This window comes from Halichoeres trimaculatus, unplaced genomic scaffold, assembly GCF_033239565.1.
Source record: "Halichoeres trimaculatus isolate MK-OKI-2021-1 unplaced genomic scaffold, fHalTri1.1 fHalTri1_scaffold_2, whole genome shotgun sequence".
NCBI lineage: Eukaryota > Metazoa > Chordata > Actinopteri > Labriformes > Labridae > Halichoeres > Halichoeres trimaculatus.
This window is the reverse complement of record NW_027437180.1, coordinates 13,926,831-13,940,215: the sequence shown is the minus strand read 5'-3', so window position 1 is coordinate 13,940,215 and position 13,385 is coordinate 13,926,831. Positions and strand designations below refer to the sequence as shown.

Below are 13,385 nucleotides of genomic sequence, written 5' to 3'. Positions count from 1 at the left end.
TTTCCTCCAGTAGCCATAAACCTTTAAAATCATAGAGTGAATAATACAAAAACTGGCATTTTTTTAACAGAAAGCGTGCGAAATTGTCGCAAATGCTATTGTTGACAATATCTCTTTACATGTACGTTCAGTAGGCTCAAATATAGGGATGCTTCACAGTATATAAACAATTAATGGTGTGTGTGTGTGTGTGTGTGTGTGTGTGTGTGTGTGCGTGTGTGTGTGTGTGTGTGTGTGTGTGTGTGTGTGCACGCGCGCGCGCTTGTGTGCGTTCTTTATTTAAAAAAACACCGCCCGAATACCAGAAACCAGTAATAATGAATGTAGTTAAAAAATAAATGAATAAATAAATAAATAAATTAAAAATAAAAATTGGTAAGTCATAATAATGAGATACGATAGTATCTCATTATTTTGACTTAGTACCATAATCAAAACTTCACATCTTAAAATTATGACTTGGTGTCTTATAATGGGACTTAGCATCTGGAATTGTGTCATTTTTTTCTCATTATTATAAGTTAGCGTCTCAGTAACACCTCAACAGTATGAATAAGAATCTCATAATTATGATTCACCAATTCGTCAAATTAAGTATCTGTTAACGATTAAAATTGGCTTCCAGAGAATTCTGAGGACATGAACACAGAATTTTTTTTTTCATTATTTTAATTACTTGTGGAAGTACCATAAATTAAAATCAGTAAAATGCTGCCGCTTTGTTGTAGACACAACCACAACCTGTGCTTGTCGGTAAGTTCATGGCTTAGTAACGCCCTCTAGCGGTTGACACTTTGCCATCGCCCTCTTCCTCTGTGTGATATGTGGGGTATGGCAGCAGGATAGCAGGAGCAGGTTTAGTCCCAGGCACTGTTGACTCGCGATGGATTGCTAATAACGGTTCTGCGTTTCTTACACCATTCTTTCATCAGGAGTTTCCTGAACTGAAGCCTTAAACTATCAAATTCAAACGCACTTTAACTTAGCTATTAAATGAACAGACGGTAAATATTTCATAATTAGACAGTACCGGCTTTTTGTTTCCATCAGCCATGGCGATTGCTCACGTCGCTACCGAGTACGTTTTTTCCGACTTTTTGTTAAAGGACCCCACGGAGGCGAAGTACAAAGGCGTGCGTCTGGAGCTGGCGATGGACAAGATAGTCACGTTTCTAGCAGTTGGACTGCCGTTATTTCTCATCTCTCTCGCTTTCGCGCAAGAAGTATCAGTCGGTGAGTTTAGAAATGTGTTTCATTATTTGAGTAAATATTAACTCTAATTGTTTAAAGTAAGTGTATGTATGGGGATTATTTGCATCTCTACCGAAAAATACTTTTGCTACCCATCTGATTTGGTAAATGCAGGGGTAATTGAGGTCAATATGACGACAATAAATTGGGGAGAAAAAGAGAGGGGTGTGAATACCGAGGAAGGTGTGGTTTATGTCTCCACCCTTCTAGCTTTCTCACGCTGGACACTGATGCTCTGCTGCTGATGCTGATGATTGGGACTGGTCTGGGCAGACTCCCTTCTTGCACTGAGCCTTACTAACTGGCTCAATTTATGTTGTAGTTACAGTAAATATGGAACAGACAAGCAGAAGGTAACCCCATTGTTTCTTCAGTGTGAAACAAGATCTACAGCGACACCGACAATCACAGCAACATAATCTTCTTAGATCATAATGCGCACAGTCTGCTGTTGTTTACATTATCAGGAAGTAATGCGCCCATACACTTTCAGGCCCAGACTTTTTAACAGGCTATATAAACCTCGAGAGAACTTTGAGTATAGTACCATGACTGATATTTTTGTTTCGTTTATGAAAAAATGTTTTTTTTTTTTTTCAATGATAATCTTAAATTTTACCAAAATTAAAAATGAATCAGATTTTGACTGGGCTGTCAACATCTGTGATTGTGATGGCAAACAAATCTGTTGTTCAGATAACAGCCAAATTAAATTGCACATTATCTCAGTTTTTGACTCTACTGTCAATATATGTGATATTGATGGTAAACAAACCTGCTTTGCTAACATAGCAGCCAAATTAAATCCGACATGATTAATATTATCTCAATCTTTGCAATCACTGTTACATGACAAAATTTACTCTATAAAGTAGTTCAAATAGGGATGCACGATATTGGATTTTTGCTGATATCCAATATGCCGATACAGATACCGATAATCACAAGTTTGTTTGTTTTTTTCACTGTAAAGAAAGCTTAGTCTATCCTGTACTGGAATTTATAGGTTACTCTAATTGTGACGGTCTTATTTGTTTAAGAAACACACATAAAACAAGACAAAAACATTTGATTTTCCCATAAATATAAATGTATTATTTTTTCAAACTCAAGACGTTCAGTATTGAAATACAGAAAAATAATTTCTTTAGATCACATGAACTTTAAATATACAATGCATTTTTAAACATAACCAAGTTGCATTTGATTATTTTAGAGCTACTGTAACAACCTGGTGACAGACACAGAGCTCTGCAGTGCAAATAAACAAAGTGCTACATTTTATTTAAGGAGCTTATTTTTCAGATGGAAAATTATAATAATCCTAACTGAACAGAACGTAGCGGCTGTGCGTATTAGCAGAAATTTTCATATCTGCCGATACTGTTAAATGTGTTTTTAAGCTTTTATCAGCCGATACCGATATTGTGCCGATAACATCGTGCATCCCTAAGTTCAAATCTTGTGATCTAAGCTGTATTAGGGAGAATCCTCTAAACTCGGTTTCTTTCCTATATAAATTTACTGAAAAACAATGTTGTTGTTGAAGTTTGCCTCAAGGTTTTAGTGTGTTATAACAATATAAAACAAAGTATGATGCATGTATGATTTGTAAGCAGATGATTAACCCTAACCTAGATTCTGGGAAGAATGGTGCTTCATGACCCAAACATGCATCCAAAAATTGCTGACTTGATGTAAATTCTGTTTTACCTAATGACACTTTTATTAATGAGGCTTTTTGGGGCACAGAGTGCACCACAAAACTTCTGTTAGACAGGGCTCATTATCCTGTCATATCAATATGACTAATATCTATAGCCTATATGGGTCATTTGTAAATTATGCATGCCTGACTGATCTTTCCATTGTACACCCACCATATAGGAGAAAGCACAAGTGTGTCCACAAAGTATGCCGTAAACAACTCATTAACACATTACTGGGCCATCACTGCAGAGAAGGGACTAACTTATTATAAAGTGTTTGTTTCTTTTTGCTGAATCACCTTAACACCTGTCCTGTCTGTAACTATTCACCCTCTTCATCCAGGCAGTCAGATCAGCTGCTTTGCTCCCACTAACTTCTCTTGGAGACAGGCTGCATATGTGGACTCTTTCTGTTGGGCAGCAGTTCAGCACCAGACTGACACTTCACAACTATGGCTACATAAGGTAAAACACTCCCCATAACATATGTAACAAAGCAGCAGGGCTGACAGTGGGGTTACTCAGGTAAAGGGATGTAATTTTTAGAGTTTATATGAATAACTAAACATTTTTCACTTCATATTCTTTAAGAAGTTGTTCAGTCTAAAGATGACATATTTCTTTTTAAATGGCCACAAATTCCTCACACTGTCACTGTCCAGGATAAAGATTTGTTGACTCATTGTCCCTTCAGTTCTTCCCATACATCCTGCTCTTAGTGGCCATCCTCTTGTACACCCCAGCCCTGTTCTGGCGTTTCACTGCTGCCCCACACATTTCCTCTGACCTCAACTTCATCATGGAGGAGCTGGACCGCTTCTATAATCGCTCTATTAAACTGGCGAAGAACCTGGTGTCTTTGGATAACAAAGATGCATCTGAGGACTGCCAGAGGTAAATACTTTTCTGTTACCAGCCTCTTAATCTACCCAGTAATTGCTCATGCTATTGCTCATTTGATAATAATGGTTGTGGTAACTACATACACTAAAACCAACAGAAAAAAAGAAAAGCTCTTTGTTGAACTTTTAGAAGACATAAATTGTTTTTGTGTTGTGTTGTACTTCTTGTAGATTTTCCTGTTGCTTATTTCTTGACTGAGTATCTTCTCTTTTGCATCCTTCCCCCCTCATGTTGATTGTTGTGTATTTTTTTCTGCTGCAGTGCTTTGGAACTCACTGAAGGTTGTTTTAAATACCCTTTGGTGGAGCAGTATCTCAAGACCAAGCGCTTCTCTCACTCCCTTGTGGTCACGTATCTGTTTTGTCGGGGTTTGACTCTGCTGATCCTCCTGCTGGCCTGCATCTACCTCGGCTACTACATCCGCTTGGCCTCTCTCACTGATGAGTTTCCATGTGACTTGCGTACAGGGGTGCTAAGAAACGACAGCATGGTGCCATCCGCAGTGCAGTGTAAGCTCGTAGCAGTAGGTGTCTTCAGGCTGCTCAGCTACATCAACCTGATAGTGTATGTGTTTCTTGCTCCACTGGTGGTGTATGCTGCTCTGAGGCCAGCTCGACAGAGCTCTTCTTTTCTCCGGCCTTACGAGTTGCTGCCAGGCTTTGGCACTTTGGGTGTTGTCACACCTGTCTACAATGACCTCAGTATCTATCTTCTGTTCTTGCGGGAGAACCTCAGCGAACTCAAGTCATTCAAGTGTTTACAGGTGGGTCACAGCAGCACAGATTATGTGGGTTCAGTTTGTTGTTAAAAATTGTTGTCACTTTTACTCTGAATGTGCAACATTTTTTTTAAAGGTGCTTGAGTTGTTGCAAGAGGCTGGTGAGGAGGGGTTCGACACAATGTGCCTCCTCCAAACTTTGGGTCAGGTGAAGACTGACGTGCTCGACAGCAGGAAGACGTGCCCACTGAAGAACAACAAAGAAGAAACTGAAGCGGAGGCATAATCTCTCTGAGGAGGGGGCCAACATTTGGTCCTCTGATAGAAAGTGTAATGTAAATGAAGTCAGTATATGATGGAGTCAACCTTCAGTATGATTGGTTTTCCTCTACATGCTGCTGCCTTGTTGACAACTGTCATGATGATGGGAATGAAGATTGCTGTGGTGGAGAAAGGAAATTGAACGGTAATGCACTTATCTTTGTCTGAGGTTGAGTTTAGCTACTGGAGTCAAAAAGCTGAGAGAGTGGTGAAACTCCATAGATTGACAAGCAGACATTATACCTCATGGACGTCACATTTTTAATACAACACGATAACCTAAGTAACCAAGTCTAAAACGATAGCTCAAAAAATAACAGTTTTTTTACCTACACCCTGTTGTCCTCTTAAAGTAGGTGGAATCATAAATTCACGTCATTTTTTACGTCAAACCCTCAGGACTTCCCTAAGATGAGTTGAGATCTCTGTAAAGTTGAGTCTGGTTCATAGAGGTGTTGTGAATGTCTAAGGGTTGAACATGTAAAGTTAGAATGAAGCTGAGGCTTTGTAAGGTATTGGATGAGCTGTCAAAACATCTGGGTCTGGGCTGTATTATGTGAAAATTTCTGGGCATATGTGCTTTCAAATCTGTTACTAACACTATGTGCATGTTCAAGTTAAAAGAAGACCCTCTGATGATTCATGTATAGATGAATGAACACTTGGGGGAGAATAATATGTGACTGCCAGTTATTATCAGTTGAGTATTAAAGAATCTTTACATCACCCATTTCTCTGTGGAAGCTTTAATTACTCTAACATCTTTTCAATTGAGTAAATTATGACCATCTATACTTAACATCTTTTCACATGACAGCGCAATGAAACTTAATTTCAAATACATGTTTCATTTATCTCATAAGGAATGGGGAAAAGCGAGTAATTCTGGTTATGAAGTGTCAAACCAGATTGGCCCAGTAGGGATAATACTCTTTCAAGTATTCCCTAACAAGTACTTCCCATTGTATTTTAAAGTGTTTCTCCAATGATTTATCACTTTCCATTCTCAGTCATGTGCAGGATGCAGTTAGGATGAAGTAAACTACATCGCTGTATTGCATTCAAGGTGAATTAAGGTAAATTGGGACAGTTTTTGTAATACCACCCTGTAAGCATATTCATACTTCCTCAATGTGTCTACTTTGTGTAGAGAAATTAATTATTTACTAATATTTTTAAAAATTGTAGCTTAAGCTGTAGTTGACATAACATTATTATTCAGTGATGTGTTTGGTAATCTGGGAAAACAGGTCAGGTATATTAGGACACATGTTATTATTGTGGACCTTTGCCTTAAATTCTATATATTGTTGCAAAAAAAAAAAAAGTATCAAACTGAGTGTTTTTTGCCCTGCCTTCACCACTCCTCTTTGCTCATCAGCTGATGATATTTTCTGCATTCAGCTAGTTTTAAGTTTTCTTCCTTGCAATCTTCTCATAATTTTCCACCCTACTTGTAATAATTTTCACCCTACCTGCACTGTAATAAATCAAGTATGGTTAGAGGTTGAACCATATGAAAAATGCCACCAGTTAACCACCAGTGTTTAAGAGGCAAAACACACTGGCTCCTACATTCAGTTGTTACCAATGCTTTGCCACCACTTTCACACTTTATTCTGAAGTTCTGTTTTGGTTGCAATACAGCCAAGTAAATTATGAGGGTTGTGCTACAAAGTTAATTTTTTTGTCTGCATCTCTGTGAACCGGCGCTGATAGAGATGCCAGTAACTCTAGTGTCTGGATTCAATATTTGAAGTATGAAAATAATGGTTAAATAATTTGGAAAACCAAGAATTTGTCCAGATTTATAGAATATAAAAATACTTTGAACATTTTTTGCCTTATTTTATGAAACTTAGGCATCATACACACTTTTGTATACTTTCTCTTTACAATATTATGAAAATCAAGACAATGCATTTTTTTTTTCTACTTAAAATTTTCAAGGTCAGCTGGTCAGCTCCCACTTTAGTGCCTGTCACAGGTTCCCATGGATGTCACCTTTTTCCATGCATTCCATTGGTCATCTTTTTTCCAATACCCCGCGAGCAGAAACACTTTACTGTTGTCCCAATTGCCTGAATCTGCCCAACGGAATAATCAGTAAGATAAAAGGTCAGAAGCACAAGAAATATCTTCAGAAATTTACCATAAATTAATTCCTTCCTCTGCTTATGTTTGGTAATATAATTTCTGCGCACTGAAACATCACATTATCACGTTTGCTTGTGTTATAAAATGTGTTAATTATGATGTAATGTGTAAATGAGGGCTTTAAAAAGTACCAGCATCACCTCATAAATTATCACAGAGTAAGAAAAAAGCACTCAACTAACCTTTCACAGACTCATGAAATCGTGAGTAACATGTAGATCACTGTTGACGCTCTATGCAACAGATAACAGGGTGGAGTTGTTCGTGCCCGCCTTCCGTGACTCTGCGTTTCTTGAGTATGCGATTGGTTCACATTTCTATAACGTCATCTCCATCAACCAATAGCGTGCGAGAATCGGATCTTCGTTTGGATTTGGTTAATGCTGGGTCAACCCCCGTCCTGAGGTGAACGTTTTGAGAGATTACTTTGTGCAGTTTAGGTCCGTGTCTCAAAGCGGCTGTAAAATCTTGCTTATCCTCGGAAACATCAACCTAGTTGTAGGATGTTTTAGTCGTTAATTTTACCTCAGGTGAGTCTGCGTAGTTTCTGTTTTCATGGTGCAATAATTCTGCTTATGTCGTTTGCTAGCTACATTAGCTTAGCTTAAAAGCTTAGCCTTTGGAGACTGCAGCACCACTTAAAGAGTATCAGAAGCTTCTGATTAGCATCGTTACGTTTCTGTGCTACATGGAGGCAGTGAAAGCACAAGTATATGTTGTCTGACTCTTCTCAGACTTGTCCACTGGGAAAATGTGCTGTAGAATGCAGCTAGTCTGGTTAGCATTCACACACTCAAACAGTTGGAGTGCTCTAAATGGGGACTTTGTCGGTCTGCTGATGGTGGAGAAGGGCAGATTTTAAAGTTAAGTGTCTCACTTTTCAGGTAAGTCGCCCAATCAGTAGCAGATATGTTGGAACCAACGACACGCAAATTCACATCACTAGAAGAGGAGCTGAGCTTCTGGAAAGAGCAGGCACAGAGACATCATCAAAGGTAACAGCATAAAACTATTCTCAGATCTACTTTTACTGATATGTAGAGACTCAAAAGCAGGAGTTTGGCCCAGTGTATGTTATGCATGGCTTTAAGTTTAACCTCTTGTCGTTGTCAGGGCTGAAGAGGCTCAGGAGGAACTGCAGGAATTTCAGCAGATGAGTCGAGACTATGAAGCAGAACTGGAGACAGAGCTGAAACAGTGTGAGAGTCGAAACAAAGAGCTGCTTGTAGACAACAACAGACTCCGCATGGAACTGGAAAACATAAAGGTAGAGCACCTTGAATATAAATAGACCCATGCCCCTGAGGAGCAGGACGCGCATTTGTGCCCCAATTAGTTTGAAGGAATATGATGTTACTGTTCCAGCTAATGTGTTATAGAAACAGTGACATGCATACCCAAACAGACTGTCAGAGTGCCCCCTGCTTAAAGGGAACTGCTTCACAGATATAAGGCAGCTGACTGCTATTTTTGTCCAACTGTCCATGGGGAAAAGAACAGCAATAGAAAAAGTGAATGCAGGATTATTACATTAACTCTCTGAAAGCTTGAAGGTTGTGGGCAGCAAGAGGAAAAAGATAACTCAAGGGTATTTTTTGTGTCATGAAAATAGACTCTTCATTGATACGTCACCACGCTCCTGCAGAGCAGCCATTGTCAATGTCATTTGATTTCATGTCTGTGTGCTGTTTTAGGAGAAATTCGAGGTCCAGCATTCTGATGCGTTTAGGCACATCTCCACCTTAGAAGAAGATCTGGCGCAAACCACAGCAGTGAGAGATCACCTGCAGAAATACATCAGAGAACTGGAGCAATCCAATGATGACCTGGAGAGGACAAAGAGGTCAGTGTCTAAGAGGTCTTATGTAATTATCTCATCGGCTTCATCATCCAATGACAAGATAACTGGCTAACTCTCACTTTAGCGTGCTTGCACACACACACTCTCACTCACACACAGAATTACTGTGGCCAGAAAAAAAAAACACATTCAAAATAAAAGCAGGTTTATAAACCTTGACAACCGTTGCTCTTCTTGTCCCAGGGCTACCATTATGTCACTTGAGGACTTTGAGCAGAGGATGAATCATGTCATCGAGAGGAATGCCTTCCTGGAGAGCGAGTTGGATGAGAAAGAAAACCTGTTGGAGTCCGTTCAGAGGCTCAAAGATGAAGCCAGAGGTAAATATTCAAACATGCTGGTTATTCTGATTCAGCACAACGCTAAATTTGTTCAATTTGTTGACTGTGGAACTGCACAACATGTGTAGTTGCAGAAGAAAATTTCTGTTTTTCAGTATAAATCTAACTTCTAGTTGAGAACACTTGTCAGTTTTCAATGTATACAGGGTTCCCAGGAGAACTGGAAAATGATTGATGAATTTTCCAGTCTTAGAAAACATATGTAAGATGTGGAGAAAAGGTCAAAAGTCCAGAAAACGGTTCAGTTATCCTGGAAAATTATTTATCCTCCCCCAGCTTTGCAAGCAAATGCAAATAGGTAAAGAGTTATGGGCGTGCATGTCGTTAGAATGACATAAGTTTGTTCTATATAAAGACCTTTTTACACTGGAGGATAAAATTTTATTTTGCTTTGTAGTTATATTTTTGACAGTTCATGCTCCGCTTGGCTATTCTGACTGTGATTTTGACTTTTATCATTTTTGAGAAACGCAGATGACAGACGTGTAAACTGAGTTATGCAATAAATTGAGATGAAATAAAGATTTTTTCAGGGATTAAATAAAAAAAATAGAATTCTATTAGAGGAAATGCAGAAGAGAAAGAACATTTTAAATCTATTTTGTCATGCAACTATTATAGTGCTAGGCTGTAATCTGTGGGTGTGTTTGCATTATTTTGTGATACATGTGTCACAATATTTTTTCATATATAGAGTATTGCTATTAACATAGAAACAATCTGGGTAAACTCAAGTCACAACAGTAGAAAAGGACACACTTGTCTCTGTAGCGGCTAAAAGTGCTGCGGAAACGTCCTGAAAAATAATTCCAGGGAAAAAGTGAAAATCCTACAATGTACCTGACAGAAACAAAACAAACAGGGAGGAGATTATTTTCATTCATTTCAAGTGTCTGATATTTACGGTGCTGTGCAGAAAACCATGCCTCTGTATTGATGACATCAGTCACTTGAATCTCTGTCATTTTTCAACCTGTGTGCTTTGTGTGGTTGCTCGTGTCAGACCTTCGCCAGGAGCTGGCTGTGCGTCAGAAGGAGAGGCGGCCATCCAGCAGCTTGGGCAAAGACACTGATCGATCAGATCTGTCATGTCCCTCAGCTGCCAACCCATCCATCCCCATCACACCATCAAAACCCATGAGCTCATTTGTCACACCTCCTGCTTCCAGTATCAGAAGAGGTAAATAGAAAAAAAAAAAAAAACTCAGTTACACTGAAAGTAAGTCAAACTTATCTTTTATCAATAATCAAAATGCTGCTGCTAATATCTGTGTTTGTTTCAGGTGATGGACTAACAGGGACTCCTCTCACTACATCTGCCAGAATATCAGCACTCAACATTGTCGGGGAGCTGCTCAGAAAAGTTGGAGTAAGAGATTTTAAAATGATCCCCTTTTACTTCACGGTGGAAAAACAAGCTCTGCAGATAACTGTGTTGTTACTGGTACATACTCTGACTTTTCATGCATGACCTGATGTTTTTTTGTCTCTTATTAACTCACCCATCAGAATCTTGAGTCAAAGCTGGCATCATGTAGAGACTTTGTGTACGACACTTCAGTCAGCGGACCAGCACTCCCAGCCCCTGGTAGTCCGTCTGGTTTGGATGGAGGCTCTGAGCTCCAGGCTGCAAACATCATTTCTCCCCCTCAGTACGACAGGTGAGTTAATGAACCTGCTTTTTCCTTTCTGCCTTTGTGTCTCTGTTTGTGAAAACTCATAGTGAGGAAAGCCTCTTGAACTTCTGCTCCCTGTTTTTTTTTTTTTTTCAAATATGCCAGGAATAAGCAGTGTTTTGAATTTTGATGTCCTATTTTCTCATGACTTATTGTCCTCTTTGTCTTCCAGTTTAGTGAAGCGGTTAGAGTTTGGACCTGCGCCTCCCAGAGGAGTCTCTCAGGGTGCCCAGTCTCCACAGGGAGGGGTCAAGATTCTGCTATGAGAGGAAAAAAGAAGGCCTCCGTGACTTCATCTCTGTCCGCTCTCCTTCTATTATAACCTCCAGCACTGGGATTTTAAAATGAGCTGTCTTCCTGTGTCACTATGTGCCCTGCTGAACTCTGAACAAGAAGGCTACAGTGCTTGCTCCTTGCCCTACGTAAGCGGTACATGTACTTCTGCTGCCTCAGGCTAGTATCAAACCATATCTATCACATGAAGCATCTCTACAGCTTCAGTAAAAATTGAAGAATGAACAACCTACTGTACACGTGTTCACTTCTGCTGTGTCTGTTACACTGTGATGGTAGCTTCACAAAGATTCACTTCACTTCTGTATCTATAGATTTGGTTGTTGTGAATGAAGCACAAGAGGGCTGATTCAAGCATGGCTGCTCCCACAAAAAGTGTTAGCGTTGGTTCCTGCAGTGCCCACTTATCATACAAATAAAACAAATTATTTTAATGACAGCTGCCTTACAGGGCGCTGATACAGGGACCAAAAACCTGAGGATGAATAGCATTCTTTATGAAGAATGAACCAAAGTTTGGATGAATGGAAATGATCAACTCTGAAAAATTTGGGTTCATTTTTTCCCTCTTTTAAACTTTGAAAATCACAAATTTCACAGACGTTTGATTTTTACAGCTTGAAAAATGTAGCAGAGGACAGCACTTTGACTCTTTGTTGGTTGAACCTGAGTCTGAACTTTCTGTTTGTTTCTGGTGAGACTCAGTTTGCTTTGGATTCTGCAGAAAGTTAAAGACTGTGTGGACCACTTGATGCCATGATTCGACGTTAGCGTATTAGCCATTGCTGCCTTCATCATTCTTTTTACCTCTTTAGTTTGTAGGCCTTGCTTTACTGTGATAGTTTTTCTAAATGAAATGCAGCTAAGCGTTGAGTGCTATAGACCGTCACTCCTTCAGGCAGGTTTGACCTGCTCCTCCTCTTTCCTGAAAAATATCATAGACATGTAAAAACTAGGAATGGAATAATTTTCTGCTTCTGAACCTAAATGATAGCCTGTAATCCTGTAGTTTAATTATCTTATGTTCCTGAAACTTTTATACAGATTTGAGTTGACTGTAGAAATTAGATTGTTACATGTTCACTACTGAATGTATAGAAATAATTCCCTTACAAGTGTGAGACTGCCATACAGGGTTTGTTTAAAGGAGGAACTGAAGAGCAATAACAGATGTAATGAAAGAAACTGAGCACAGTAAAAAAGCATATTTGTGTAAGTATATATTAGAGCCTTTATCGAATACCCTGTCCTGCCTTCTAGTGACTGACTGGTGAATGGGAACAAAAGAGTCGTCAGAGTGAAAGCTGAGCATTTCCCTGAAATGTTTCTGGTTGATCAGTCTCTGCTGTAATCCAGCGTTTAATAAAGCAGATACTGCAGTTTATATCTCAATGTCGTACTGAAACAGCTGTCAGCACTCTTCAAAGTAACTCCTGGTACATATCTGAACTTTCCTGCTTTTTTTTCCCACCATTCAACTTTAAACTGACTGGATTATCTAATTAACAGACTTCTAAGTGTTTGTGCCTAAGTTACTCGACTTTTCTGTTATTCAGCCATTTGTTTTTTTTCCTATCGACTCGGGAGGTGGTGGTGATGTGTTGCTGTGATGATTCCAGTTTGACCTTTGAACTGACCAAGACTGAAACAATAAAAGGAGAACAGGTGTTTTTTTGACATCTTTATTCATTGTGCAGGTGGTTCAAAAATAATAGATAGAAAAGGTGTCATTGTAAACATCCGCTGGTTACATATTTTACTTGATCAAATAACTCTGGTTTGTTTGAGGATGTTTGGGGTATTTTCCAACATGTACAATAAATCTGGACATAAAGGAGGAGGGTGCTGCTAAGTGCTATATGGTTTATTTTTGCTTGTGATTTAGTAATCGAACGTTCTCAGACATTAAACATTCTTACAGTATTTGGCTTGATGAGAAAGGTGCGATACAAAACAGTGACAGAAAATGTTAACAGCTAAATATTTGTAGTTGGAGCAGCAGCACTGACTGGTGGCAGATGGAGGACAGAAATGTCTTTCTACACATTCAGTCTGTTCATCATCAGCAGTGCCGCTCTAAAACACTAACAGCAGTCACAGGCAACAGAACAACAGGCGCTGACTAAAGTTACAGATTCACAGATTTACACAATG

At 39.2% G+C, this 13,385-nt stretch overlaps 2 protein-coding genes across 2 annotated transcripts; both read left to right on the top strand.

Moving 5' to 3' along the window:
- The first annotated feature begins 827 nt into the window (after window positions 1-827).
- Window positions 828-5,623, top strand: panx1b (pannexin 1b). The gene is made up of 5 exons (XM_074695419.1): window positions 828-1,233; window positions 3,304-3,425; window positions 3,655-3,854; window positions 4,125-4,626; window positions 4,718-5,623. Exons 1-5 carry the CDS (start codon window positions 1,053-1,055, stop codon window positions 4,865-4,867), a joined length of 1,155 nt encoding a protein of 384 aa, XP_074551520.1. The 5' UTR covers window positions 828-1,052; the 3' UTR covers window positions 4,868-5,623.
- A 1,798-nt stretch (window positions 5,624-7,421) lies between these two features.
- Window positions 7,422-13,051, top strand: LOC141809756 (nuclear distribution protein nudE homolog 1-like). The gene is made up of 9 exons (XM_074696937.1): window positions 7,422-7,589; window positions 7,944-8,054; window positions 8,173-8,326; window positions 8,754-8,902; window positions 9,104-9,240; window positions 10,265-10,441; window positions 10,545-10,630; window positions 10,771-10,922; window positions 11,110-13,051. The coding sequence occupies exons 2-9, from the start codon at window positions 7,969-7,971 to the stop codon at window positions 11,201-11,203; spliced, it is 1,035 nt and encodes a 344-aa protein (XP_074553038.1). The 5' UTR covers window positions 7,422-7,589; window positions 7,944-7,968; the 3' UTR covers window positions 11,204-13,051.
- The last annotated feature ends 334 nt before the right edge of the window (window positions 13,052-13,385 follow it).

Coding starts and splice junctions, on each gene's coding strand:
- LOC141809756 (XM_074696937.1), top strand. CDS start 7,969: ATGTTGGAACCAACGACACGCAAATTCACATCACTAGAAGAGGAGCTG. Junction 8,327..8,753: donor TGGAACTGGAAAACATAAAG/GTAGAGCACCTT, acceptor GTGCTGTTTTAG/GAGAAATTCGAGGTCCAGCA. Junction 10,442..10,544: donor TGCTTCCAGTATCAGAAGAG/GTAAATAGAAAA, acceptor TGTTTGTTTCAG/GTGATGGACTAACAGGGACT.
- panx1b (XM_074695419.1), top strand. CDS start 1,053: ATGGCGATTGCTCACGTCGCTACCGAGTACGTTTTTTCCGACTTTTTG. Junction 1,234..3,303: donor CGCGCAAGAAGTATCAGTCG/GTGAGTTTAGAA, acceptor CTCTTCATCCAG/GCAGTCAGATCAGCTGCTTT. Junction 3,855..4,124: donor GCATCTGAGGACTGCCAGAG/GTAAATACTTTT, acceptor TTTCTGCTGCAG/TGCTTTGGAACTCACTGAAG.